This window comes from Ranitomeya variabilis, chromosome 2 (genome assembly GCF_051348905.1).
Source record: "Ranitomeya variabilis isolate aRanVar5 chromosome 2, aRanVar5.hap1, whole genome shotgun sequence".
Lineage (NCBI taxonomy): Eukaryota > Metazoa > Chordata > Amphibia > Anura > Dendrobatidae > Ranitomeya > Ranitomeya variabilis.
The window spans coordinates 419154488-419180063 of NC_135233.1; the positions used below are offsets into that span (position 1 = coordinate 419154488).

Sequence of the window (25576 nt, forward strand, 5' to 3'; positions counted from 1 at the left end):
TTTCTTTCTCAGCCAGCATGACGGAGAGTTGCTGATGCTGATCCTCGTCCTGGTACATGACCCACCATTAGGTTTTGGATAGATGGCCTCACAGATGACTCTAGAATACATTAGTACACCGAGGCGCTCATGGAGTCCAAACCATCCCTTTCACCGCCGTAATGAACTGCTGATGTCAGCGGCTTGTGGGCATTATTACCAAACATCTCCACTGTGGTCTCGTCTGTCCAAAGAACATTGTTCCAGGAGTCTTGTGATTTGTGCAGATGAAACCTGCCAAACATTAGCTGTGCTGCCATGTTCATTTTAGAAAAAGGAGGTTTTCTCATGACAGCCCTCGCCAACAAGCCATTATTGTTAAGTGTTTTCTGCTATCAACATTTAACATGCCAAGACCTCCACCGCAGCAATCATCCATTGTCCCCAGATACGGGGTTCATCCATGTGAGATGGTTGTGGTCTGTGACAAATATAAAGTCTCTGCAATTTTATTTAGTAACCATACAATGGTAAGGCACTCCTTTTCAATGGTGGCATAAACAACTTCCCGATCCAGTAGTTTCCGACTGGCAAAAGCAACAGAATGTTCCTCCCCAGCGGCGTTCATCTGGATAAGACCTTCCCCAATCCTGAAGGTGGATGCATCTGTATAGTCAGGGGTGACCAAGACAGGAGCAGCGATGAGGGCAGTCTTTAATGCTGAAAAGTCCTCCTCGCATGTAGTCATCCACGTCACATTCCTAGGCATGCTCTTGCGGGTCAGGTCGGTTAGGGGCTTGGCCAAGGTGCTGAAATTAGAAACAAATTTTCAATAGCCAACAATTTCCAAAAAAACCTTATCCCGGGGTCTACACCAATTGCTAATGGATTCCACCTTGGCAGGTTCAGGCCTTTAGGGTCTCATCCCCAATTGGGATTTATCAGGGCAAATGGTCAGTCCTGCAGGCAGGATACAGTCTAGAACTATGCCCAAGTGTTTAAGATGTTCCTCCCAGGTTGTGGTGAAAATGGCAATGTAATCCAAGTACACAGGCGAAGTCCTGACATTGTTCTAACAGTCGATCTACCAGTCTCTGGAAAGTAGACCGGGCATTTTTCATACCAAAGGGAATTCTCAGGAACTGAAAATGCCCAAATGGAGTAATGAATGCTTCGTGCTCCCGAGCATCCACCGTTAGGGGTATCGGCCAGTACCCCATGCTCAAGTCTAACGTGGTTACAAATTGGGCAATGGCTAGATGATCCAACACTCTTGGTGGCATCTGTTAACCCCATCACGACATGCAACGTGCATGTATGGTGCATGTCGATTCTCCCCCTTTACTGCAGGCTCTGGCGATAAGCCTGCATCTTTTCCAGCACATGCTAGCCAATTTCATTAGCCGATATGTGCCCCTAACAGCCACGGGTGGAATCACGATCCACCTGCGGCTGTTAACATGTTAAATGCCACTGTCAATCTCTGACAGCGGCGTTTAACATGCTTGCGCCGGAAGCAGATCACAAACCCAGCCCATCAACGCCTGTGTCACATGATAGCAGGTTGCCCATGGATTGGCATGATATAGCAAGTGAGCCTTTCTGCTACACTACAGAATCATGATGGCACGTCAGCTTTAGCATTTGGTGAACATGGATAAAGAAAAAACATCCAAGTGTGGTGAAATTGTAAAAAAAGTTCCACAACTGTTTTTTTTGTTTACCATTTTCCAATACATTATATGGTAAAATCAATGGTGTCATTTAAAAGTACAACTCGTCCAGCCAAAAAAAAAAAAAAAAGCCCTCACATAATCACATCAATGGGAAAAAAAAAAAAAAAAGTTATGGCTCTGGGACAAAGGGGAGCAATAAACAAACGCAAAAAAGGAAAATAGTCACAGGGTAATCGATGCAGAACCGCATTGTACCATCCTTCTTGGGGACCAGGACGACAGGAGAGGCCCAGGAGCTGTGAGATGGCTGGATAATACCCAGTTGTTTCCTCTCCTCCGGTTCGTTCTTTATCATGTCTTGAACAGCCTCTGGAATCCGGTAGGCCGCCTCCTGGATGGGGCGTTGTCCGGAGGTCTCCACATGGTGGCTGGTGAGAGTAGTCAGCCCCAGCTTTGAGGAGAAAAGAGAAGCCCTTGGTCTAAGTACAGAAAAAATATTGTCCTTTTGTTTATCTGATAAATGGGGTCCCAGGGGCACTTGTTCCAGGGATCCTCCCGCTTGGGCGATCTGGAGATGGGGGGAGATACTGGTCATTGAAGGTATCACTGGGGGGGTGGCAAACGGCTAGAATAGGTAGAGATCAGTCGTGATATTCTTTCAGGATGTTGATGTGGACAGTCTTCTGTCGTCGACCAGTAGGGTCCAGAGAAATTATGTAGCTAGTGTCATTAATTTTGCTGACAACCTGATAAGAGTCTTCCCACATTGCATGAAGCTTGTTATCAGGGGAAGCAACAAACATGAGCTCCTGTTGCCCTTCCATAAATTTCTGGGTCTTGGAGTTACGGTCATACCAGGTTTTTTGTCTGCTCCGGGCTATTCGCTGGAATTCTTTAGCCAAGGTAGCTAAGCTGGGCTAGCCAGTCTCGTAACGCTAGAACATAGGGAATGACCAGTGTTCCGGTGTCCCAGATATCTCCATTTGTGTGGTGAAGAGAAAAGAAACTGCAGATAGCACTCACTGGTCCTTAAAACATCTTCCTTTATTCAATTACTTAAAACGTCATGGCCAGAGGAACAGGTTACTGGGATGTGCGAGCCAGTGTAGAAGATGGCCGTTTCGCGCTGCACGGCACTTCAACGAGCCAGATATCTCACTCCAAGTATTCCTTCAGAAGAGAGTCCCACAGACCATCCAGCCAAACACTAGGTTGAAGGGACAGAATCCTGTGGACTCTTGGGGAACCTCCCGATTGGCAAAGAGGAGATGTGGCAGGTATTTCCCCATTCCTTTCCAAAGTCAGCATATTTATTAGGGTTCCATTAAAGCGTTCACATAGTCCGTTGGTCTGCGGGTGATATGGGGTGGTGTGAATGGCCCGGACACTACAAGTATGCCAGAGGGACTGGATCAGGTCTGACAAACTGAGTCACTTGATCGATGATACAGTTAGGTCCATATATATGTGAACAGAGACAACATTTTTCTAATTTTGGTTATAGACATTACCACAATGAATAAAAAAAAAAACTATTCAGATGCAGTTGAAGCTCAGACTTTCAGCTTTCATTTGAGGGTATCCACATTAAAATTGGATGAAGGGTTTAGGAGTTTCAGCTCCTTAACATGTGCCACCCTGTTTTTAAAGGGACCAAAAGTAATTGGACAATTGACTCCAAGGCTATTTCATGGACAGGTGTGGGCAATCCCTTCGTTATGTCATTCTCAATTAAGCAGATAAGGCCTGGAGTTGATTTGAGGTGTGGTGCTTGCATTTGGAAGGTTTTGCTGTGAAGTAAACATGCGGCCAAAGGAGCTCTCCATGCAGGTGAAACAAGCCATCCTTAAGCTGCGAAAACAGAAAAAACGCATCCGAGAAATTGCTACAATATTAGGAGTGGCAAAATCTACAGTTTGGTACATCCTGAGAAAGAAAAAAAGCACTGGTGAACTCATCAATGCAAAAAGACCTGAGCGCCCACGGAAGACAACAGTGGTGGATGATCGCAGAATAATCTCCATGGTGAAGAGAAACCCCTTCACAACAGCCAACCAAGTGACCAACACTCTCCAGGAGGTCGGCGTATCAAAATCTACCATAAAGAGAAGACTGCATGAAAGTAAATACAGAGGGTTCACTGCACGGTGCAAGCCACTCATAAGCATCAAGAAGAAAAAGGCTAAAAAACATCTGAAAAGCCAGCACAGTTCTGGAAGAACATTCTTTGGACAGATGAAACCATGATCAATCTCTACCAGAATGACGGAAAGAGAAAAGTATGGCGAAGGCGTGGTACAGCTCATGATCCAAAGCACGTCACATCATCTGTAAAACACGGCGGAGGCAGTGTGATGGCTTGGGCATGCATGGCTGCCAGTGGCACTGGGTCACTAGTGTTTATTGATGATGTGACACAGGACAGAAGCAGCCGAATGAATTCTGAGGTATTCAGAGCTGCCATACTGTGTGCTCAGATCCAGCCAAATGCAGCCAAACTGATTGGTCGTCATTTCATACTACAGATAGACAATGACCCAAAACATAAAGCCAAAGCAACCCAGGAGTTTATTAAAGCAAAGAAGTGGAATATTCTTGAATGGCCAAGTCAGTCACCTGATCTCAACCCAATTGAGCATGCATTCACTTGTTAAAGACTAAACTTCAGACAGAAAGGCCCACAAACAAACAGCAACTGAAAACCACCGCAGTGAAGGCCTAGCAGAGCATCAAAAAGGAGGAAACACAGCGTCTGGTGATGTCCATGAGTTCAAGGCTTCAGGCAGTCATTGCCAACAAAGGGTTTTCAACCAAGTACTAGAAATGAACATTTTATTTACAATTATTGAATCTGTCCAATTACTTTTGGTCCCTTTAAAAACAGGGTGGCACATGTTAAGGAGCTGAAACTCCTAAACCCTTCATCCAATTTTAATGTGGATACCCTCAAATGAAAGCTGAAAGTCTGAACTTCAACTGCATCTGAATTGTTTTGTTTAAAATTCATTGTGGCAATGTCTATAACCAAAATTAGAAAAATGTTGTCTCTGTCCAAATATATATCGACCTAACTGTATTTCAATGGGGAACCCTACCTGGGTAAATATGGTAACAAGAGCCTCTGCTACCTTTACTGCTGTAATACTGGACAGGGCCCTGGCTTCAGGATAACGAGTGGCATAGTCCACTACTCAGGATTTCTTTTTTCCCCCACCAGCTGGGGTGGGCCAGAGGTCCTATAATGTCCATGACTACACGTTGAAATGGTTCTTCAATTTTGGGCAGGGGTTGCAGGGACACCTTATATCGAGCTCATGGGTGCCACATTGCGGGTGTGGCAAGAATGGGCTACCCACTGCAAGATGCCATGCCAGTAAAATGTGGGTGAATCCCTTTTCAGTCATTTTCCTTTCTTGAGGTCCAGCCAAGGGGATGTCATGGGCCAGTTGGAGTAGCTGAGCCCTGTTCTTCTGAGGGACAATGCCTGGTCACAGTGTCAGGGTTGCCCTTGTCACCGACCTTTGTTACGTGATAATACAATCCTTTTCTCGGGTGAAGCTATTCCAATCATCTCCCACATCCGCATCATCTCCCACATGCCCATCATCTTCCACATGCCCATCATCTCTCATCCCCAGCTTCTGTTCTTAGCCTAAAGGCTGCAATGGAAATGTCACCCTCTTTTTCTCTTCTAAACTCCCCTCGGTCCCAAAATTCTTCCAATCTAGTAGCAGGGGGCAGATTGCTTAACAACTCTCATGCGGTCATTGCGGTTGCTCCGCGATGAAGTCTGGATGTCGTGGTGCTTGAATGGACTGTAGTCGGGTGACGGCTCCCACAAAATGGCACTGCAACTCTTGGAGTGCACAAGATGCACCGGAAGAGGTGGGTGGCGTGGGGCTCTCTTGAGTAACAGCTGGATTGCAGATGCCCAGGTTGCCCACACCCATAACATCTCTCTGTGATTACCCCAGGTCGTGGTCGGAACTGTTGGGGCCCGGGATTCTCAGATGTGGTTGTCATCGGCCTGCGACTGGATGGAGGGAGTAGATATAACCGGAGGGGGGCGTGGGAGTTGGCTGTGATTTAATGTCCAGGAGCCTCCTCCATTGCGGTCGGATAGATAGGGTCTCTTCGGCCAAGGGTGTAGCACTATCCAAGGTGAGCGGCGTGCGCTCCCAGTCCCGTTCCCGTATTTCTGAGAGACATGTGGCAAGAAATTGTTCTATAAGGAACACCTGTAAAACATCCTCCACAGTGAAGGCGTTTTCTGCTTCCAGCCATCTCCGGCATACCTGGGACATCTTATGGGCATACATCCCTAACACCCCCCCCAGCGGTGGATGCATGGGAGCTCTCTGAGCTGGGCCCTATGCCAGTCTGTGGTGATAGCATGGTGTCACAATAAAGTAAAAATGCCATGTTCTGAGTAATTTTTTTAGAAGGTACCATGGTGGCAGAGACACGCTGTGGGCTCTCTGACCCCCCTCTTCTCTTTGCCTGTCAGCATGGTGGAGTTCTAAGCCACTCTTTTCCCTCCCCCCCCCTCAGGAATGTCCTTGTTCGCAGCTGTGAAACTGAAAGTAATGAGTAGCAGCGCATGGCAATCCCTTTGTGTAGCTACAGTGCTCCTTTAAGACCAAATATATCAAAACAGGATATTCATAGAAATAGGCAGTTCATATTTCCGGAAACCGTAGGGACAGGCCTCCCAACTGGTGGGTTTTGGGAGCTCAGCGCTTAGCAGAAATTGATAAACGCATTACTCCTTAACTGAGGCTCCTAGCCAAGATGTGTTTACACTTAAACGAACCCCCAGATCTCGCTGAGCATAGTGATAACTTTGTCTTTCTTCTACGAGGTTTATACGCCAAGATATGTATACAGTAGAAATGGCTTGTCATACCTTTAAGAAAGGGGAGTATTCAGCTTCAGAGAGGTCACTACAGGGGGAAATCCTTGGTTTTGGGCACAGGGATAAGTGAGTGAGACATCCTTCTTCACTAGTCTTTTGTCCAGAGTCTAGCTGCGAGACACATCTGTAATGCATCTTGATGTGTTGCCCTTCCCCCGAGCCACATGGTCTGCTATGAAATGTTAAGAACTATAAGTCTATTTTCTTCTGTTAATCCCTTTTTATTTGTAATTGTCTGTACATACGATACTTGTCTTTTATAATATCCTTTTACCCTTTTGTAAACACTGCCTACCTTTTTTTGGAGCAAAATATATCAAATTAATAGCTTTGTTTCTCCTTGCTCTATAACGTACTATCATGTCCTCTGAAGTGAATTATGCTACTAATTGGGTTGGCTCCGGACCCATTATTAATAAAGAAATCGGAGCTGGCGGCAGCGTATTTGTCCTGCGCCTTTGGGAACCTGGTAGCGACGGACGGCGTTGATAATTATTGTTCCTGCCTGAGTGGGAGTAGTTATATCGCCCTCAGTGCAGTGTGCCCATTAGCCAGTACAAAGTAAGGCAGCCTTTCTGGTGACTAATTATCCTACGTGCAATACGCTGACTGACCTGAGGGTAAAGAGGAGCCAGAGAGCTGCAAGTTCCAAACCGGAACTGGAAAGTGGGATATAGATAAATCCCCTTCAGAACAGAATCGGGGCAACCAAACAACCCGGTTCATGACATATTGGTGTCAGAGGTGGGGATGATAAAAATATCCTCCCTGGGATCCATGACACATGGTAATCCAGGACAGTCCGCTTTACAATGTTATAATCCCGTTTCCGCTGGGAGTCAATGGTTCGGTAAGCCTCCGCCACGCTTCCGTTCAGGAATCCCACTAATAAACGCATCCAGCCAGAGTGGGCACCTCCATCACAGCACACTGCTGCTCAAAGTCCTTGAAGAGCCCCCCCCCCCCCCCCCCCCCCCCACATCTCCGGAAGCCTCATTAAATGGCTTAGTCTGTCCGGGTAATCCGTAAAGGCTCCCAAATCGTGAGGTTTACTCTCCACATTGCATTACTCCCTCTTTTGGGCTCCATTGCCTCTCGGCTCCGCTGTGCCTGGCAAGCAGCCTTCTCAATAAACTCCTGAGAGACACTTGGGCCCAGAACCACCATTTTTCATACCACACCAACTACTGACTTTTTGAGGATGGGGATCCCAGTCTCCAGTGCTTGTCCATTAGACATCTGGGAGAAGGAGGCCTGGCCAACACCCACCAGTAGTTTAATCAAGTCCTCTTTAGTCGGTCCCTGGTAGTTCAGGCCCGGATCTCTGGCTCTCTCCTGTAGATTAGATACGGTCCATTTTCTGTATTCACTCCATGAGAGGTTCTCCATTGGTTACGCTCTGTTGATTCCTCCACTGCAACCAGTTGTCACGGGGTCCTACTCCGGAATCACACAATCAGAGCGAGACATGAGTGAATAGTCCCAAGAACCTTTATTCCATGCAAACCGAGAGGTCTACAATGCACCACACAGAGGATAAAATGGTCCAGGAACAGATACAGTCCAGTAATGGGATAAATGTCCCGGGAGATGAGAGTCACAATCTTCAGATAAGTGATCGATATGGCAGTGCGGCTCCAGATAAGTCTCCATATAGGGCTCCCCCAGCAGTAGTTTCCAGGGTAATCAGCGCTTCTCTAAGTCTCTCTCGGACTGGCCTTAGCATCAGCATCCCACAAAGGATCTATCTTACTGGTCTCATGTCCTCCTCAGGCCTCCTCCTTATATCCAGGGGTACACAGGCAGGTTGAATGGTTTTCAGGGCTCTCAGACCTGGGAAAGTGCCTCAGAGATGAAGGCACTACAGGGGGGTGATTTGCTGAATTTGGAGTGCAGAGGGGTCATGAATGGACAGTCAGGAAATGTCAGCAGGGGTTCATCAAGAGGCATGGGCACATTCAGGCTGCAGATGGTAACTGAGCTAATTCAATTATCGGACCTTTTATAAGGCGATTAAGGCTACTTTCACACTAGCGTCAGACGACGCACGACGAATTGCGTCGTTGCGACGTTCCGGCGCTAGCAGTGAATGCGCAGCACAACGGGGGCAGCGGATGCTGTTTTTCAACGCATCCGCTGCCCCATTATGAGGTGCGGGGAGGCAGGGACGGAGTTCCGGCCGCGCATGCGCGGTCGGAAAAGACGGGAACGACGCACCAAAAAACGTTACAGGCAACGTTTTTTGGTGGCGACGGTCCAACGCAACCGTCGCACGACGGTTGGGATGTGTGGCAATGCGTCGCTAATGCAAGTCAATGGAGAAAAAACACATCCTGCAAGCACTTTTGCAGGATGCGTTTTTTCTGCAAAACGACGCATAGCGACGTGCAGTGCACGACGCTAGTGTGAAAGTAGCCTAAGACTCCAGACCAGACAGGGAATACACAGAATGATACAGAGCAACAAAACGACACTCCTAAAATCAGTAAAATATCAATACTGACAGAATGATACCCCACACACCATATCACACCATCACAACCATTATATCATCTGATTCCTGCGGATTACCATGATTGACTCCAGATCATCATCTATGTATCACTCACAGATAATTGGTGGAAAGTTCCAGAGATTTAATGTCTTCTAGTTGGGACACAGAATACAATCTATAATTGTCCCTAAGTGACTGTACCCTCCATCCCTGGTGTCCGATGAGTCAGTAGTCCGTACTTCGCTACACATTATACCAGAACTTCCTAACATCCATTTGGCAAATAATTCTATACTGCTCAGAAGGGTAAATGGCTGCAATTTACAGGAAATAATTTAATTATGGACGAGAGAAAGCAACAATTGTGAAACTCAGAACCAATACCACAAAGAGCGCTGCCATAATGGGACCCGCATCGGTCAACGACTGCACCGAGGGGACAGATCACACGAGGATAAAATGACAGCTGGGCTCTGTGCGGGCAATCTACAGAATAAACGCTGTCACCCAAAACACCAAACAGAAGAAGCAATCCAGTAACAGCTACATCACCGCCTGGACATAGTCACATAGCAATTACATAGGAGCAGTATTATAGTAGTTATATTCTAGTACATAGGGGGCAGTATTATAGTAGTTATATTCTTGTACATAGGAAGCAGTATTATAGTAGTTATATTCTTGTACATAGTAGTATTATAGTAGTTATATTCTTGTACATAGGGGGCAGTATTATAGTAGTTATATTCTTGTACATAGGAGCGGTATTATAGTAGTTATATCCCTGTACATAGGAAGCAGTATTATAGTAGTTATATTCTTGTACATAGGAGCAGTATTATAGTAGTTATATCCTAGTACATAGGAGCAGTATTAAGGTAGTTATATTCTTGTACATAGGGACAGTATTATAGTAGTTATATTCTTGTGCATAGGGGGCAGTATTATAGTAGTTATATTCTTGTACATAGGGGCAGTATTATAGTAGTTATATTCTTGTACAAAGGAGGCAGTATTATAGTAGTTATATTCTTGTACATAGGAGCAGTATTATAGTAGTTATATTCTTGTACATAGGGGGCAGTATTATACTGGTTATATTTTTGTACATAGGAGCAGTATTATGGTAGTTATATTCTTGTACATAGGAGCAGTATTATAGCAGTGATATTCTTGTACATAGGGGCAGAGGCGTAGCTAGGGTTTCAACTTAGGGGGGGCGAAACATCTGAGTGGGCCCCTAACCAGCTAACCCTGATTACAGCTACGGTTGCGCACTCTTATTGTGAAATATAGGGGAACCTCAGAATATGACCCTACTGTTATTGAAAATAAATCTATATACAAAAACGAACATTGACGTTACCGCCATATTGGACCATATGCACAATAATAATGTCCCCTAAGTTCCCCCATGTACTGCTCCATTATACACAGTATCATGAGCTTAAAGTTTCCCTATACACAGTCTAAGGCCCCCACAGCTCCCCTATACACAGTATGATGATTCTATAACTCCCCTGTACACCGTAGGATGTTCCCACTGCTCCCCTGTACACCGTAGGATGTTCCCACTGCTCCCCTCTACAGAGTATGATACCACTGCTCCCCTATAGATAGTATGAGCCCAATGCTCCCCTATACACAGTATAATGCTGACAGAACTCCACTATAGAAAGTACACTCACCGGCCACTTTATTAGGTACACCATGCTAGTAACGGGTTGGACCCCCTTTTGCCTTCAGAACTGCCTCAATTCTTCGTGGCATAGATTTAACAAGGTGCTGGAAGCATTCCTCAGAGATTTTGGTCCATATTGACATGATGGCATCACACAGTTGCCGCAGATTTGTCGGCTGCACATCCCAAAGATGCTCCATACAAGGCAGGATGGATCCATGCTTTCATGTTGTTTACGCCAAATTCTGACCCTACCATCCGAATGTCGCAGCAGAAATCGAGACTCATCAGACCAAGCAACGTTTTTCCAATCTTCTACTGTCCAATTTCGATGAGCTTGTACAAATTGTAGCCTCAGTTTCCTGTTCTTAGCTGAAAGGAGTGGTACCCGGTGTGGTCTTCTGCTGCTGTAGCCCATCTGCCTCAAAGTTCGACGCACTGTGCGTTCAGAGATGCTCTTAGGCCTACCTTGGTTGTAACGGGTGGAGATTTGAGTCACTGTTGCCTTTCTATCAGCTCGAACCAGTCTGCCCATTCTCCTCTGACCTCTGGCATCAACAAGGCATTTCCGCCCACAGAACTGCCGCTCACTGGATTTTTTTTCTTTTTCGGACCATTCTCTGTAAACCCTAGAGATGGTTGTGCGTGAAAATCCCAGTAGATCAGCAGTTTCTGAAATACTCAGACCAGCCCTTCTGGCACCAACAACCATGCCACGTTCAAAGGCACTCAAATCACCTTTCTTCCCCATACTGATGCTCGGTTTGAACTGCAGGAGATTGTCTTGACCATGTCTACATGCCTAAATGCACTGAGTTGCCGCCATGTGATTGGCTGATTAGAAATTAAGTGTTAACAAGAAGTTGGACAGGTGTACCTAATAAAGTGGCCGGTGAGTGTATAATGCCCCCCAGAGCCCCCCTATATACTATGTAATGGGCCAACAGCTCCCATATGCACAATATGCACTTATACACAGTATGATGGGCCCGCAGCTCCCGTATACACAGTATGATGGTCCCGCAGCTCCCTTATACATAGTATGATTGGCCTGCAGCTCCCTTATACACAGTATGGTGGGCCCGCAGCTCCCACACAGTATGATGGACTCACAGCTCCCTTAGGCTACGTTCACATTTGCGGTGTGCGCCGCAGCGTCGTCGCCGCGTCGTCGCCGCAACAAAACGCATGCGGCGTGCGGCCCTATCTTTAACATTGGGGCCGCATGGCGCCGCATGTACATGCGCTGTCATGCGTTTTGTTGCGTTGTACGCCGCATGCGGCGTTAGGGCGCACCTGTCAGGGCGCGGCAAACGCAACATGTTGCATTTTTTGGGCGGCGCAGACTTTGTAAAAAACGCATGCGTCGTGTTTGCGTCGTCGATGCGTCTTTTTCCCCATTGACTTGCATTGACAATGCAGACGATGCAAGTACTTGCGTCGTGATGCGTTGTACGACGCATGCGTTTTCCAATAAAAAATGCAAAACATTGTCTAGACTTTGTCTAGACACTAAAAAAACACTATATATATAAAAAAAAGGGGGGTTGTCATTGTCTTTCACAAGGCTATTCAGTGCTGACCAGACTGTGAGGAGAAAAGACACAGAGAGGAGAATCTGCTTGACAAACCTGTAAGTATATATTTCTCTTTGAATATTTTTTATTCTGTGTTTTATTTTTTGATTTTGATTTAATTTGTGCAATGTTTGGTCTGTGCTATTGTACGGTTATGGCACTGTGGGTTGTTAGTGAAAAATTGTGTTTTTTAATCTGGTTTTGATGTACTTCTGCCGTTATATGATGGCGTTTCTTGTCACCGGCCTTGCTTGGTTTTGGATTGGTTTTATGGATTTTGGGTTGTTCTGGTGTCATGCGGTTGTTCAATGTATTTTTTTTGCCTCATTTTTTCTTGGTAAATTTCTGGTGCATGTCTTTTTATGGTTTCTATTGTTGGGGGTAACCGTATGGCGTTTTCTTGGCTCATGTCTTGCTGTGTTTTATTATGCTGTTGCCATTTTTTTTTCTTTCCTTGAGTGTCTTTTCTTGCTGGTGGGGGGGCTACATTTATGATGTTTCATTTGTATTGTATTGTTCCGTGCTGCTATGCAATTCTCTTTTCAATTGTATTCTCCCTTTTTTTTTTTTGGTTTTTATCTATGATGGTTTTACGTCGTTTTCCGTATGGCTTCCGTATGTATCTCCTTTCTTGAATGTTTCCATTGCGTGTGTAGTATGTCCTTTTTTTTTTTTTTTAGTTGGGGACCTTTTTTTTAAATTTATTGTGTTTTCTTTTCTATTTGACTATGGTTTTTCTTTTGGTTGCTGTATATTGTAACAGCGGTTGTCCCGTAATGTTTATTGCTTATTAGCTAGAATGGTATTTATCGCCTTTTTCTGATGTACTTCGGTGGATGTCACCAGATGGTGTTGTTTGGGATCATGTCTTGTTGTAATTGTAAATTATGGCGTTCATTAGTTTGCTATTTCATTGTGCCTTTTTTTTTTTTCCTCTAATGTTTTTTTTTTAAGTTTTTATCTTTAAAAATTTTGACATAGGTGTCTATTTTTGCTTAATTTTGTTTGGGTCTATTCTTGTATTGTTTCTTCGATTGTATTCTCTTGCAATGTATGGCGTTGTGGTGTCGCTTTTTGAGTTTGCATTGTCCTATCAGTCAACAGTCAATTGTGGTTGTTTTAATATTTTGGGCCTATTTTATTGTATGTGGCATTGGATGTGATTTTTTGCTCATTTTTTCATTGCAGAACAAACTTGCAAGAATGCCAAGTTCTTCTGAGCATAGCCAATCGGCGCGGGGGAGTGCGGTGAGTAATTATGTCCAGTTGCTTACTATTCGCTGCCATTTGTAGCATTGACAATAATTTTTGTATACAATTTTTCCAGGCTTCTTCAAGTGAGGGGGAAGGCAGTCAGCGGGAGCAGAGAGATCGGGGCCAAGATGTGGCGTCAGGCCGGCGAGTGAGTATTTTTTTTTTTTTATCTTTTTTTTTCAGTAGCATCCTGCTGTGAGGAACATTACATTTGAGGAGCATCCTGCTTTCACTAGGGATGTTTACTAAGCTTAGGCCCCCGTCACACATAGCGAGATCGCTAGCGAGATCGCTGCTGAGTCACAAGTTTTGTGACGCAACAGCGACCTCAGTAGCGATCTCGCTATGTGTGACACGTACCAGCGATCAGGCCCCTGCTGTGAGATCGCTGGTCGTGTCGGAATGGCCTGGGCCGTTTTTTGGTCGGTGAGGTCCCGGTGACATCGCTGAATCGGTGTGTGTGACACCGATCCAGCGATGTCTTCACTGGTAACCAGGGTAAACATCGGGTTACTAAGCGCAGGGCCGCGCTTAGTAACCCGATGTTTACCCTGGTTACCAGCGTAAATGTAAAAAAAAACAAACAGTACATACTCACCATCTGATGTCCGTCAGGTCCCTTGCCGTCTGCTTCCTGCTCTGACTGTGAGCGCCGGCCGTACAGTGAGAGCACAGCACAGCAGTGACGTCACCGCTGCGCTCTGCTCTCACTGTACGGCGGCACTCAGTCAGAGCAGGAAGCAGACTGCAAGGGACCTGACGGACATCAGAAGGCGAGTATGTACTGTTTGTTTTTTTTGGTAACCAGGGTAAACATCGGGTTACTAAGCGCGGCCCTGCACTTAGTAACCCGATGTTTACCCTGGTTACCAGGGTGCTGCAGGGGGACTTCGGCATCGTTGTTGACAGTTTCAACGATGCTGAAGTCGTTCCCCTGATCGTTGGTCGCTGGAGAGAGCTGTCTGTGTGACAGCTCCCCAGCAACCACACAACGACTTACCAACGATCACGGCCAGGTAGTATCGCTGGTCGTGATCGTTGGTAAATCGCTATGTGAGACGGGGCCTTTAATTACATTATAGATTTTCAGGGCAGCAAGTATTGGGGGAAGGTAAAATAAAGTTGAACTCCCTGCACACAAACATTCCAAAACACAGGTGTAGAAAACATCAATATACATACATCAAATGGCAAAGGATAGGGCAAAGGTACCTATCATGCCAGGTACTGGTGGTTGTTATTATTTGCATATTTGTAACCTATTTGTTTTCTAATTTTTCTAGGTTTCACAACGGGCCCAAGGAGACAGTATTGATGTGGACCTCCTGATCTCCAGCATCCAGGAGCGTGGCCCGTTGTGGGACAGCCGTGACCCTCGGCACATGGACCAGGTGGTGTCGAGGCGTTTGTGGGCAGAGGTGGCAAAGTCGCTGTGGGATGGCTTTGACAGTGCCTCAGCGAAGGCCAAAGGCAACTTTAGTGAGTATTGCTGATACGCTGCTATGACCCATCTTGCCAGGATAAACACAACCGTGTGTGATGCGATCAACGCCTAAACTTTGCATCGCACACGGTTGTTTTATCCTTTTAAAATGCAAAATATGTAACCATTTTTTTGTCTTTACATTCACAGTGAAAAAGTTGAGGACCAGATGGCGATCCATGAAGGACCGTTTCAATAAGGGGATCCGTGCTGCGGAGGAGCAAGCTCGGAGTGGTGCTGCTGCGTCCAAGTCGGTGCCCTATAAATATAACAGGGCACTCCAGTTCCTAAGACCGGTCCTTACCCGCCGACAGTAAGTATTTTGGACACATACCATATTGCACAGCCACATTGTACATTGCCCAGACACATAGCATATTGCACAGCCACATAGTACATTGCCCAGCCACGTACATTGTGCATCCACATAGTATATTGCCAGGCCACTATATCGCAGCCACATAGTACACCTTCTATCTACATATACACATAGTATATTTCCAAAGGAACATAGTGTATTGACCATCCATGTAGTCATCGTAGCATTTTGGCCATCCTTTTACCCTAGTGGAATGGTATATAGCCCATTAGTAATTTTTTTGGTTAGGCGTGAGTCATTGTAGTCCATGACAGGTTACGTTCTGAGTCAGGGTAGTTCTGATTGCAGGAATAATGATGACGTCTGGATCACATGATCCTAACGTCATGGCCGTTCCTGCCATCAGATCAGCAAAGTGACTTTTTTTTTTTTTTTTTTAATGTTTTTCTTGACTTTAAATTTTTTACTAATTTGGCCGCATAGGCAGCATCAAGAAAGATTTTTTTTTCAAAAAATTTTTGAAAACGATGACAGAGGTATGCATTGGCTTTGGCAGCGGGAATGACCAGTCATTTTCTGCCGTAGGTATGTCCATGATTGTTATCGTCAGCCCTAATGGTCAGCTGGCGATAACAATCAGCAATTTATTATAGGCCACACAGACTGAGAGACAGGGGATAATGTATTGATGTGTCATGTAATGTTAATTTTATTACAGGAGTTGGCGTATGTGATAGTTAATTAATTGAAGGCTAATTCTTTCCTTATCTTTTCACAGGACACACAGCAGCACCCTCGAGCGAGCTCGCCCCGCAGGAGCGGACCTTCATGAATCGCCATCTGACCCGTCACAGCCATCCCACAGCGACAGCAGGCTTGCACCACCATCTGGAGAACCGGCAGCCGGTCCATCAGGTGTTCCCCTGCATGAGGCCTCTGGCGCACCTTCGTTTGGGAATTCCCGACAGCGCCAGCGGGCCTCGGACAGGCCAGCCATGCCCGAATTTTTGCATTTGAGCACGGTTTTCCAGAACTGTTTCAAGGCGCTGAGCGATAAAATGGACACTCGTCTGTCCAGTATCGAACGGCGCCTTGAAAATCTGGAAGCCGAGCTCTCAAATCCGGCAAAACATTTTTTAAGCACTATTGGTAAGGGCATGGTGGAACACCTTACGCCGGAACTCCAGATTTCGGTGATGCAGGACTGCAACACTTCCTACGTGAGGGCTCTGCAGCAGGCTCGGGTCATGCAGTCAGCGACACTGCCCGTAGTGCCGTCGCTGGCTAGCATGACTCCGACTCCTGCTGCAGAGCCACTCCAGCCACCCCACCCTGGTCCAAGTGCCGAGCGACACCACCACAGGCACCATAGCAGTGTGCCGCCGACTCCTGCTCCTGCCAGGCCCTCATCCTCCCGCAGCCATCATTCTAGGGGAGATCGTGGAAAGAAAAGGAAAAGAAAACACAAAAGCAAGAGGACACGCACTGAGGCTCTGGCTGCTCCAGTACAAACAACAAGTAGACGTCGGGGCTCTAGCCGCAGCAGGAGCAGCCAGAGCCAACCAAGAACCTTGCAAAGGCTCGTGTTGCTTCCTCCCTCCCGTACAGAGGTGGCGGTTTCCTCCCCATTATACCCTGCGGAGGGTTTAGACCTGCCATCCAGCCTCCTGGACTATAATAGGTCAACATCCTCCTCCTCCTCGTCATCATCCTCATTTTCCGCTCCCCATTCCCAAAAAGAAACCTACCATTCCCCCATGGTGGCACAGGTTGATACCCCCTAAGTTTATTTCCCCATTTTTTTTTTCTGTTTCCCCCCAATAAAAAATTTTGGTTTTAATACAATATTTGCTCTTATTTTCCTGTATACTTCTCAGCAAGTCACACCGTGCGCCGTCTACACATATTTTGTGCTTCAAACAACTCATATATGCAATGTCAGACACTATTTTTACCATTTTTATTTTGCCTTTTTTGGTGTGTCTCTCATTGCTGTATGAGGTGTTCACAAACAATAAAGTGTATGAGGTGTTTTCAATCACTAAGGCTATGTGTCCACGCTCAGGATTGCATGAGGATTTGGTCAGGATTTTACATCAGTATTTGTAACCCAAAACCAGGAGTGGGTGATAAATACAAAAGTGGATCAGATGTTTCTATTCTACTTTGCCTCTAATTGTTCCACTCCTGGTTTTGGCTTACAAATACTGATGAAAAATCGTGACAAAATCCTGATGCAATCCTGAACGTGGACACATACCGTAAAGGTACCTTCACACTTAACAATGCTGCAGCGAAACATACAATGATGCAGATCACTGCAGCATCGCTATTTGGTCGCTGGAGAGCTGTCTGTGTGACAGCTCTCCAGCGACCAACGATGCCGAGGTCCCCGGGTAACCAGGGTAAACATCAGGTTGCTAAGCGCAGGCCGCCGCGCTTCCGATGATTACCCTGGTTACCAGTGTTAAATGTAAATAAAACAACAGTACATACACTCAGAATTGCGTCCACCGGCGTCCGCTTCCCTGCCCTGACTGAGTGACGGCCCTAACAGCAGAGCGGTCACATCACCGCTGTGCTGTGCATTCACTTTCCGGCCGGCGCTCAGTCCGTGCAGGAAGCAGACGCCGGGGGACACGAAGATGAGTATATGTCCTGTTTTTTTTTAAAACTTTCACACTGGTAAACAGGGTAAATATCAGGTTACTAAGCGCCGCCCTACGCTTAGTAAGCCGATATTTACCCTGATTACCATTGTAAAACATTGCTGGTATCGTTGTTTTTGCTGTCAAACACAACGATACACGGCGATCTGACAAACAAATAAATATGTTATATGGTATGGTATAAATTTTGTCTTTGAAGCAGGGTAGAAAACTGAAGAAAATTTTTTTATTAAAACACAACATTTTAAAAACAAAGGGTTCCAAGTTTTTTAGATAAGGCACATTACATTGGTGAACTATTTTTACCATAGTCACACCAGAATACAGTCCAACAGTTTACTACACCATTGTATCTTGCCATGACAGACGGCCAACATCTGACACAAAATAGGCCGCAAAACGATCCCTCATCTGCGCAATTTCCACACTTGTCCTCAGAGGATGATCATGGAAATCGGGCAATGGGTTGGCTATGGTTTCATCGAGATCCACGTTCAGTCTCTCTTTGGACAGAATATAATTGTGGAGAACCACACACGCCTTCACCACCTCATCCACTGTCTCAGTTTTCAGATTAATGGCGGATCCTAATATCCGCCATTTGGAGACAAGGATGCCAAAGGCGCACTCCACAGTCCTTCTGGCCCTGGACAGTCTGTAATTGAACACCCTTTTGGTGTGGTCCAAGCCCCGACTGGAGTAGGGTTTCAATAGGTTGGCAGACATTTGGAATGCCTCATCCCCAACCACAACAAATGGCATCGCAGGGCCTTCGGTGTGGGGAAGAGGTCGTGGCTGGGGGAAATTGAAATTGTTCCCATATAATTTTTGGCCCATATCCGACTCTTTAAATGTGCGCGAGTCATTTGAACGGCCAAACGCACCAATGTCCACTGCGAGAAAACGGCAGTCCGCACCGGCAATTGCCATCAGCACAGTGGAAAAGTATTTTTTATAGTTATAGAAAAGGGATCCACTTTTCCCTGGCTTGGTAATCCGAATGTGCTTGCCATCCACCGCGCCAATACAGTTTGGAAACGAACACACTTGGTCAAATTTCTGTGCGTTGGCCAACCAGATATCGCTTGTAGGGACGGGTAAAAATTCCTCCCGGAGATTATCCCACAAAGCACGGCATGTCTCAGCAATAATTCCGGAGAGAGTGGAGACTCCAATCCGGAACTGAAATTGAAGGGATCTCAAGGTCTCTCCGGTAGCCAGGAAACTGCCAAGAAGATAAAGAAATTACATTAAAGTACATTGCAATTTATAAAAGTACATTGACCATACCACCCCCAAAAAAAATTAAGAAAAAAAAAAAAAAAAAAAAGGGAGGAACATATCTCAGTCATTCAAACAGCTACGTACCGTAGAGTCACCAGCAGCCGTTCCTCTGCGGAAATAGCTCTCCGGAGCTGCGTGTCCTGCCTGCTAATGGATCCTTCCACCCGACGCAGAAGATAGCGGAAGCTGTCCTGAGACATCCTGGTGTACTGGAAATATTTCTCCAGGTTGTCATTCAGTTCGCCAAACAAGCTATGGTATGCTCCACGGCTCTCCCGGACTTCCAAGATAGGGTGTATCCAAAAGCGGCGACGACTCCATCTCCGTTTTTCCCTTTCCCTTTGATGAGAACAGGCGACAGCATAGGCATGAGCAAAGGCTAATTCCATCTCCATATCCATGATAATACTGTCCATGGGACGCTCCATCATGAATACCAGCAAAATGGGAGGAATTCATGTCTGCCAGGGTATATATACACAATTACATAAACACCAACCCTCTTCTAGCCATTGGTGGTCCTTATCTACTGTGTAGACACTTTTTTTTGTGGGTGGGATGAAGAATGACTCACTGCACAAAAAAACGCATGCGGCGCAAAACGCTGCGTTTTTTGTTGAAAACGCAACTGCGTTTCCCAAAAATGCAGCGTTTTGCACCGCATGCGTTGAAAGCATGCGGCGCAAAACGCAGCGTTGTGCATGCGTTTTGCTGCGTTTTTGTTTGCGTTGTGCGTTGCGGCGCCGACGCTGCGGCGCACAACGCAAATGTAAACGTAGCCTTATACACTGTCTGATGGACCCGCAGCTCCCTTATACACAGTATGATGGGCCCGCAGCTTCCTTATACACAGTATGATGGACCAGCAGCTCCCTTATACACAGTATGATGGACCAGCAGCTCCCTTATACACAGTATGATGGGCCCGCAGCTCCCTTATACACAGTATGATGGGCCCGCAGCTCCCGTATACGCAGTATGATGGGCCCGCAGCTCCCGTATATGCAGTATGATGGACCCGCAGCTCCCGTATACACAGTATGATGGGCCCGCAGCTCCCGTATACGCAGTATGATGGACCCGCAGCTCCCATATACACAGTATGATTGGCCCGCAGCTCCCTTATACACAGTATGATGGACCCGCAGCTCCCGTATACACAGTATGATGGGCCCGCAGCTCCCGTATACACAGTATGATGGGCCCGCAGCTCCCTTATACATAGTATGATGGGCCCGCAGCTCCCTTATACATAGTATGATGGGCCCGCAGCTCCCGTATTCACAGTATGATGGGCCCGCAGCTCCCTTATACATAGTATGATGGGCCCGCAGCTCCCTTATACATAGTATAATTGGCCCGCAGCTCCCTATACACAGTATGATGGGCCCGCAGCTCCCTTATACATAGTATGATGGGCCCGCAGCTCCCTTATACATAGTATGATGGGCCCGCAGCTCCCGTATACACAGTATGATGGGCCCGCAGCTCCCTTATACATAGTATGATGGGCCCGCAGCTCCCTTATACATAGTATAATTGGCCCGCAGCTCCCTATACACAGTATGATGGGCCCGCAGCTCCCTTATACATAGTATGATTGGCCTGCAGCTCCCTTATACACAGTATGGTGGGCCCGCAGCTCCCTTATACACAGTATGATGGACCCACAGCTCCCTTATACACTGTCTGATGGACCCGCAGCTCCCTTATACACAGTATGATGGGCCCGCAGCTTCCTTATACACAGTATGATGGACCCGCAGCTCCCGTATACACAGTATGATGGGCTCACAGCTCCCTTATACACAGTATGATGGGCCCGCAGCTCCCTTATACACAGTATGATGGGCCCGCAGCTTCCTTATACACAGTATGATGGACCCGCAGCTCCCGTATACACAGTATGATGGGCCCGCAGCTCCCTTATACACAGTATGATGGACCCGCAGCTCCCATATACACAGTATGATTGGCCCGCAGCTCCCTTATACACAGTATGATGGACCCGCAGCTCCCGTATACACAGTATGATGGGCCCGCAGCTCCCGTATACACAGTATGATGGGCCCGCAGCTCCCTTATACATAGTATGATGGGCCCGCAGCTCCCTTATACATAGTATGATGGGCCCGCAGCTCCCGTATACACAGTATGATGGGCCCGCAGCTCCCTTATACACAGTATGATGGGCCCGCAGCTCCCTTATACACAGTATGATGGGCCCGCAGCTCCCTTATACATAGTATGATTGGCCTGCAGCTCCCTATACACAGTATGATGGGCCCGCAGCTCCCTTATACATAGTATGATTGGCCTGCAGCTCCCTTATACACAGTATAGTGGGCCCGCAGCTCCCTTATACACAGTATGATGGACTCACAACTCCCTTATACACAGTATGATTGGCCCGCAGCTTCCTTATACACAGTATGATGGACCCGCAGCTCCCGTATACACAGTATGATGGGCCCGCAGCTCCCGTATACGCAGTCTGATGGACCCGCAGCTCCCTTATACACAGTATGATGGGCCCGCAGCTTCCTTATACACAGTATGATGGACCCGCAGCTCCCTTATACACAGTATGATGGGCTCGCAGCTCCCTTATACATAGTATGATGGGCCCACAGCTCCCTAATACATAGTATGATGGGCTCGCAGCTCCCTTATACATAGTATGATGGGCTCGCAGCTCCCTTATACACAGTATGATGGGCCCGCAGCTCCCTTATACATAGTATGATGGGCCCACAGCTCCCTTATACATAGTATGATGGGCTCGCAGCTCCCTTATACATAGTATGATGGGCTCGCAGCCCCCTTATATATAGTATGATGAGCCCGCAGCTCCCATATACACAGTATGATGGACCCGCAGCTCCCGTATACACAGTATGATGGGCCCGCAGCTCCCTTATACACAGTATGATGGGCTCGCAGCTCCCTTATACATAGTATGATGGGCCCGCAGCTCCCATATACACAGTATGATGGACCCGCAGCTCCCGTATACACAGTATGATGGACCCGCAGCTCCTATACACAGTATGATTGGCCTGCAGCTCCCTTATACATAGTATGATTGGCCTGCAGCTCCCTTATACACAGTATGGTGGGCCCGCAGCTCCCTTATACACAGTATGATGGACTCACAACTCCCTTATACACAGTATGATTGGCCCGCAGCTTCCTTATACACAGTATGATGGACCCGCAGCTCCCGTATACACAGTATGATGGGCCCGCAGCTCCCGTATACGCAGTCTGATGGACCCGCAGCTCCCTTATACACAGTATGATGGGCCCGCAGCTTCCTTATACACAGTATGATGGACCCGCAGCTCCCTTATACACAGTATGATGGGCTCGCAGCTCCCTTATACATAGTATGATGGGCCCGCAGCTCCCTTATACATAGTATGATGGGCTCGCAGCTCCCTTATATATAGTATGATGGGCTCGCAGCTCCCTTATACACAGTATGATGGGCCCGCAGCTCCCTTATACATAGTATGATGGGCCCACAGCTCCCTTATACATAGTATGATGGGCTTGCAGCTCCCTTATACATAGTATGATGGGCTCGCAGCCCCCTTATACATAGTATGATGGGCCCACAGCTCCCTTATACACAGTATGATGGGCCTGCAGCTCCCGTATACAGTATGATGAGCCCGCAGCTCCCATATACACAGTATGATGGACCCGCAGCTCCCGTATACACAGTATGATGGACCCGCAGCTCCCGTATACACAGTATGATGGACCCGCAGCTCCCTTATACACAGTATGATGGGCCCGCAGCTCCCTTATACACAGTATGATGGGCTCGCAGCTCCCTTATACATAGTATGATGGGCCCGCAGCTCCCATATACACAGTATGATGGACCCGCAGCTCCCGTATACACAGTATGATGGACCCGCAGCTCCTATACACAGTATGATGGACCCGCAGCTCCCTTATACACAGTATGATGGACCCGCAGCTCCTATACACAGTATGATGGACTCACAGCTTCCTTATACACAGTATGATGAGCCCGCAGCTCCCGTATACACAGTATGATGGACTCACAGCTCCCTTATACATAGTATGATGGGCCCGCAGCTCCCTTATACACAGTATGATGGGCCTGCAGCTCCCTTATACACAGTATGATGGGCCCACAGCTCCCTTATACACAGTATGATGGGCCCGCAGCTCCCTTATACACAGTATGATGGGCCCACAGCTCCCTTATACACAGTATGATGGACTCACAGCTCCCTGTCATGATTTGGATGCCCGGGTCATTTGCTCATCCTCCGGCGTATTCACTATTTTGTGGCACTGCTGCAGTGCCGCTGCTCAAACTTGTGAGCGCAGCTTCTGACAGGCCAGAAGTTAGAAGCTATGTCACAAGCGCTCAATGTAAGACTATGAGGCTATGTGCACTTGTTGCGGATTCGTGTGCGGATTTACGGCGGATTTCCTGCGTTTTTTTGTGCTTTTTTCACCTGCGTTTTACCACCTGCGGATTCCTATACAGGAGCAGGTGCAAAACGCTGCAGAATCCGCACAAAATTGACATGCTGCAGAAAATACAACGCATCGTTTCCACGCTGTATTTTCCGCACCATGGGCACTGCGGATTTGGTTTTCCATAGGATTACATGGCACTGTAAACCAGATGGAAAACTGCTGCAAATCCGCAGCGGCCAATCTGCACCGTGTGCACATAGCCTGAGAGTGAGGAAGAGGCCAGAACGAGGCTCCCACAGACTAACATTGATTAGTGACCTGCGCTGCTCCATGAAACACTGGAGCCTCGGACAGGTCACAAACTGCAGGAGACGGAGCCGAGCGGAGACTAAAACAGATGAAGACGCCAGAAGGTGAGTATCAGACAGGGGGCAGGGGACGTGGATTGTCAGCACCGCTCCAGCAATGAGATAAAAAATAATGCTGCAGTGGTGCTGTAAATGTGATGCTGCTCTTGGTTACTGTATGCGGCTCCTTATACTAATACTCATAAAAGGCCCAGGTGGTACGTATCAAAAGCCCCCGACCCCCCATCTCCAGCCTCCCCAGACAGCAAATATTACATGATGGAGCACATATAATATCAGAACTAAACATTATAATATTCAGCCCCCAGTGCCCTGTCCCCCCTCCCCCACTTCAGCCCCAATACCCCCATCAGCTCACATCCACCCCCTCAGTGCCCTGTCCCACCTCAGCCACCTTCTGCCCTCACAGCACCCCCAGGGTCTCACATTCACCCCCCAGTACCCTGTCCCCCCTCACTCACTTTCAGCCCCCACAATACCCCAACGGTCTCACAGTGATATACCTCAATTTAATAAACCTAATAAGCTCCATCCCCACTTACTGGTAAAGTTTGCACTGCAGGCAGGACCAGGAAGTGTAAGTGAAATGCACGGTGTGGGCACTAGGACCCAGCGCGCCTGAGCCAATCCCAGCGTGCACAGAGTGAGGAAAACTGCAGCCAGGAAAAGCTTCATGATCAGGTCAGACAGGCGAAACCATTCACTGCAGGGGGGAGAATCTGCAGCCGGCCACTGTGATAATAGCGTGCAGAATCGCCATCAGATAGGAGCAGACATACTGCTCTGCTCCTATGCGGTGTTCTGCCTCCTCACAGAAGTGGCTCTGGCTCCCAGTGGGCCCCTTCATGTGACAGGGCCCGGGGCGACGGCCCCCTCTGCCCCCCCAGTAGCTACGCTACTGCATAGGGGGCAGTATTATACTGGTTATATTTTTGTACATAGGAGCAGTATTATAGTAGTTATATTCTTGTACATAGGGGCAGTATTATAGTAGTTATATTTTTGTACATAGGAGCAGTATTATAGTAGTTATATTCTTGTACATAAAGGGCAGTATTATACTGATTATATTCTTGTACATAGGAGCAGTATTATAGTAGTTATATTCTTGTACATAGGAGCAGTATTATAGTAGTTATATTCTTGTACATAGGGGCAGTATTATATTAGTTATATTCTTGTACATAGGAGCAGTATTATAGTAGTTATATTCTTGTACATAGGAGCAGTATTATAGTAGTTATATTCTTGTACATAGGGGTAGTATTATAGTAGTTATATTCTTGTACATAGGAGCAGTATTATAGTAGTTATATTCTTGTACATAGGGGTAGTATTATAGTAGTTATATTCTTGTACATAGGAGCAGTATTATAGTAGTTATATTCTTGTACATAGGAGCAGTATTAT

General features: G+C 46.9%; 2 protein-coding genes across 4 annotated transcripts in view; one reads left to right on the forward strand and one right to left on the reverse strand.

The window, feature by feature from the left end:
- Positions 1 to 25576, reverse strand: part of INSC (INSC spindle orientation adaptor protein) — a 421594-nt gene that overhangs the window by 348555 nt on the left and 47463 nt on the right. The window contains exon 1 of one of the 3 annotated variants that reach the window (XM_077286596.1): positions 24709 to 24800. The exons of the other annotated variants lie outside the window; for them this stretch is intronic. The gene's annotated coding sequence lies outside the window, so the exon portion shown is untranslated. Of the gene's footprint in view, positions 1 to 24708; positions 24801 to 25576 lie in introns of those variants that run through there. 3 annotated transcript variants of the gene reach the window in all.
- Positions 14699 to 17028, forward strand: LOC143803820 (uncharacterized). The gene is made up of 4 exons (XM_077281585.1): positions 14699 to 15055; positions 15210 to 15372; positions 16157 to 16957; positions 17022 to 17028. The coding sequence occupies exons 1-4, from the start codon at positions 14959 to 14961 to the stop codon at positions 17026 to 17028; spliced, it is 1068 nt and encodes a 355-aa protein (XP_077137700.1). The 5' UTR covers positions 14699 to 14958.

Coding starts and splice junctions, on each gene's coding strand:
- LOC143803820 (XM_077281585.1), top strand. CDS start 14,959: ATGGACCAGGTGGTGTCGAGGCGTTTGTGGGCAGAGGTGGCAAAGTCG. Junction 15,056..15,209: donor GAAGGCCAAAGGCAACTTTA/GTGAGTATTGCT, acceptor TTACATTCACAG/TGAAAAAGTTGAGGACCAGA. Junction 15,373..16,156: donor CCGGTCCTTACCCGCCGACA/GTAAGTATTTTG, acceptor ATCTTTTCACAG/GACACACAGCAGCACCCTCG.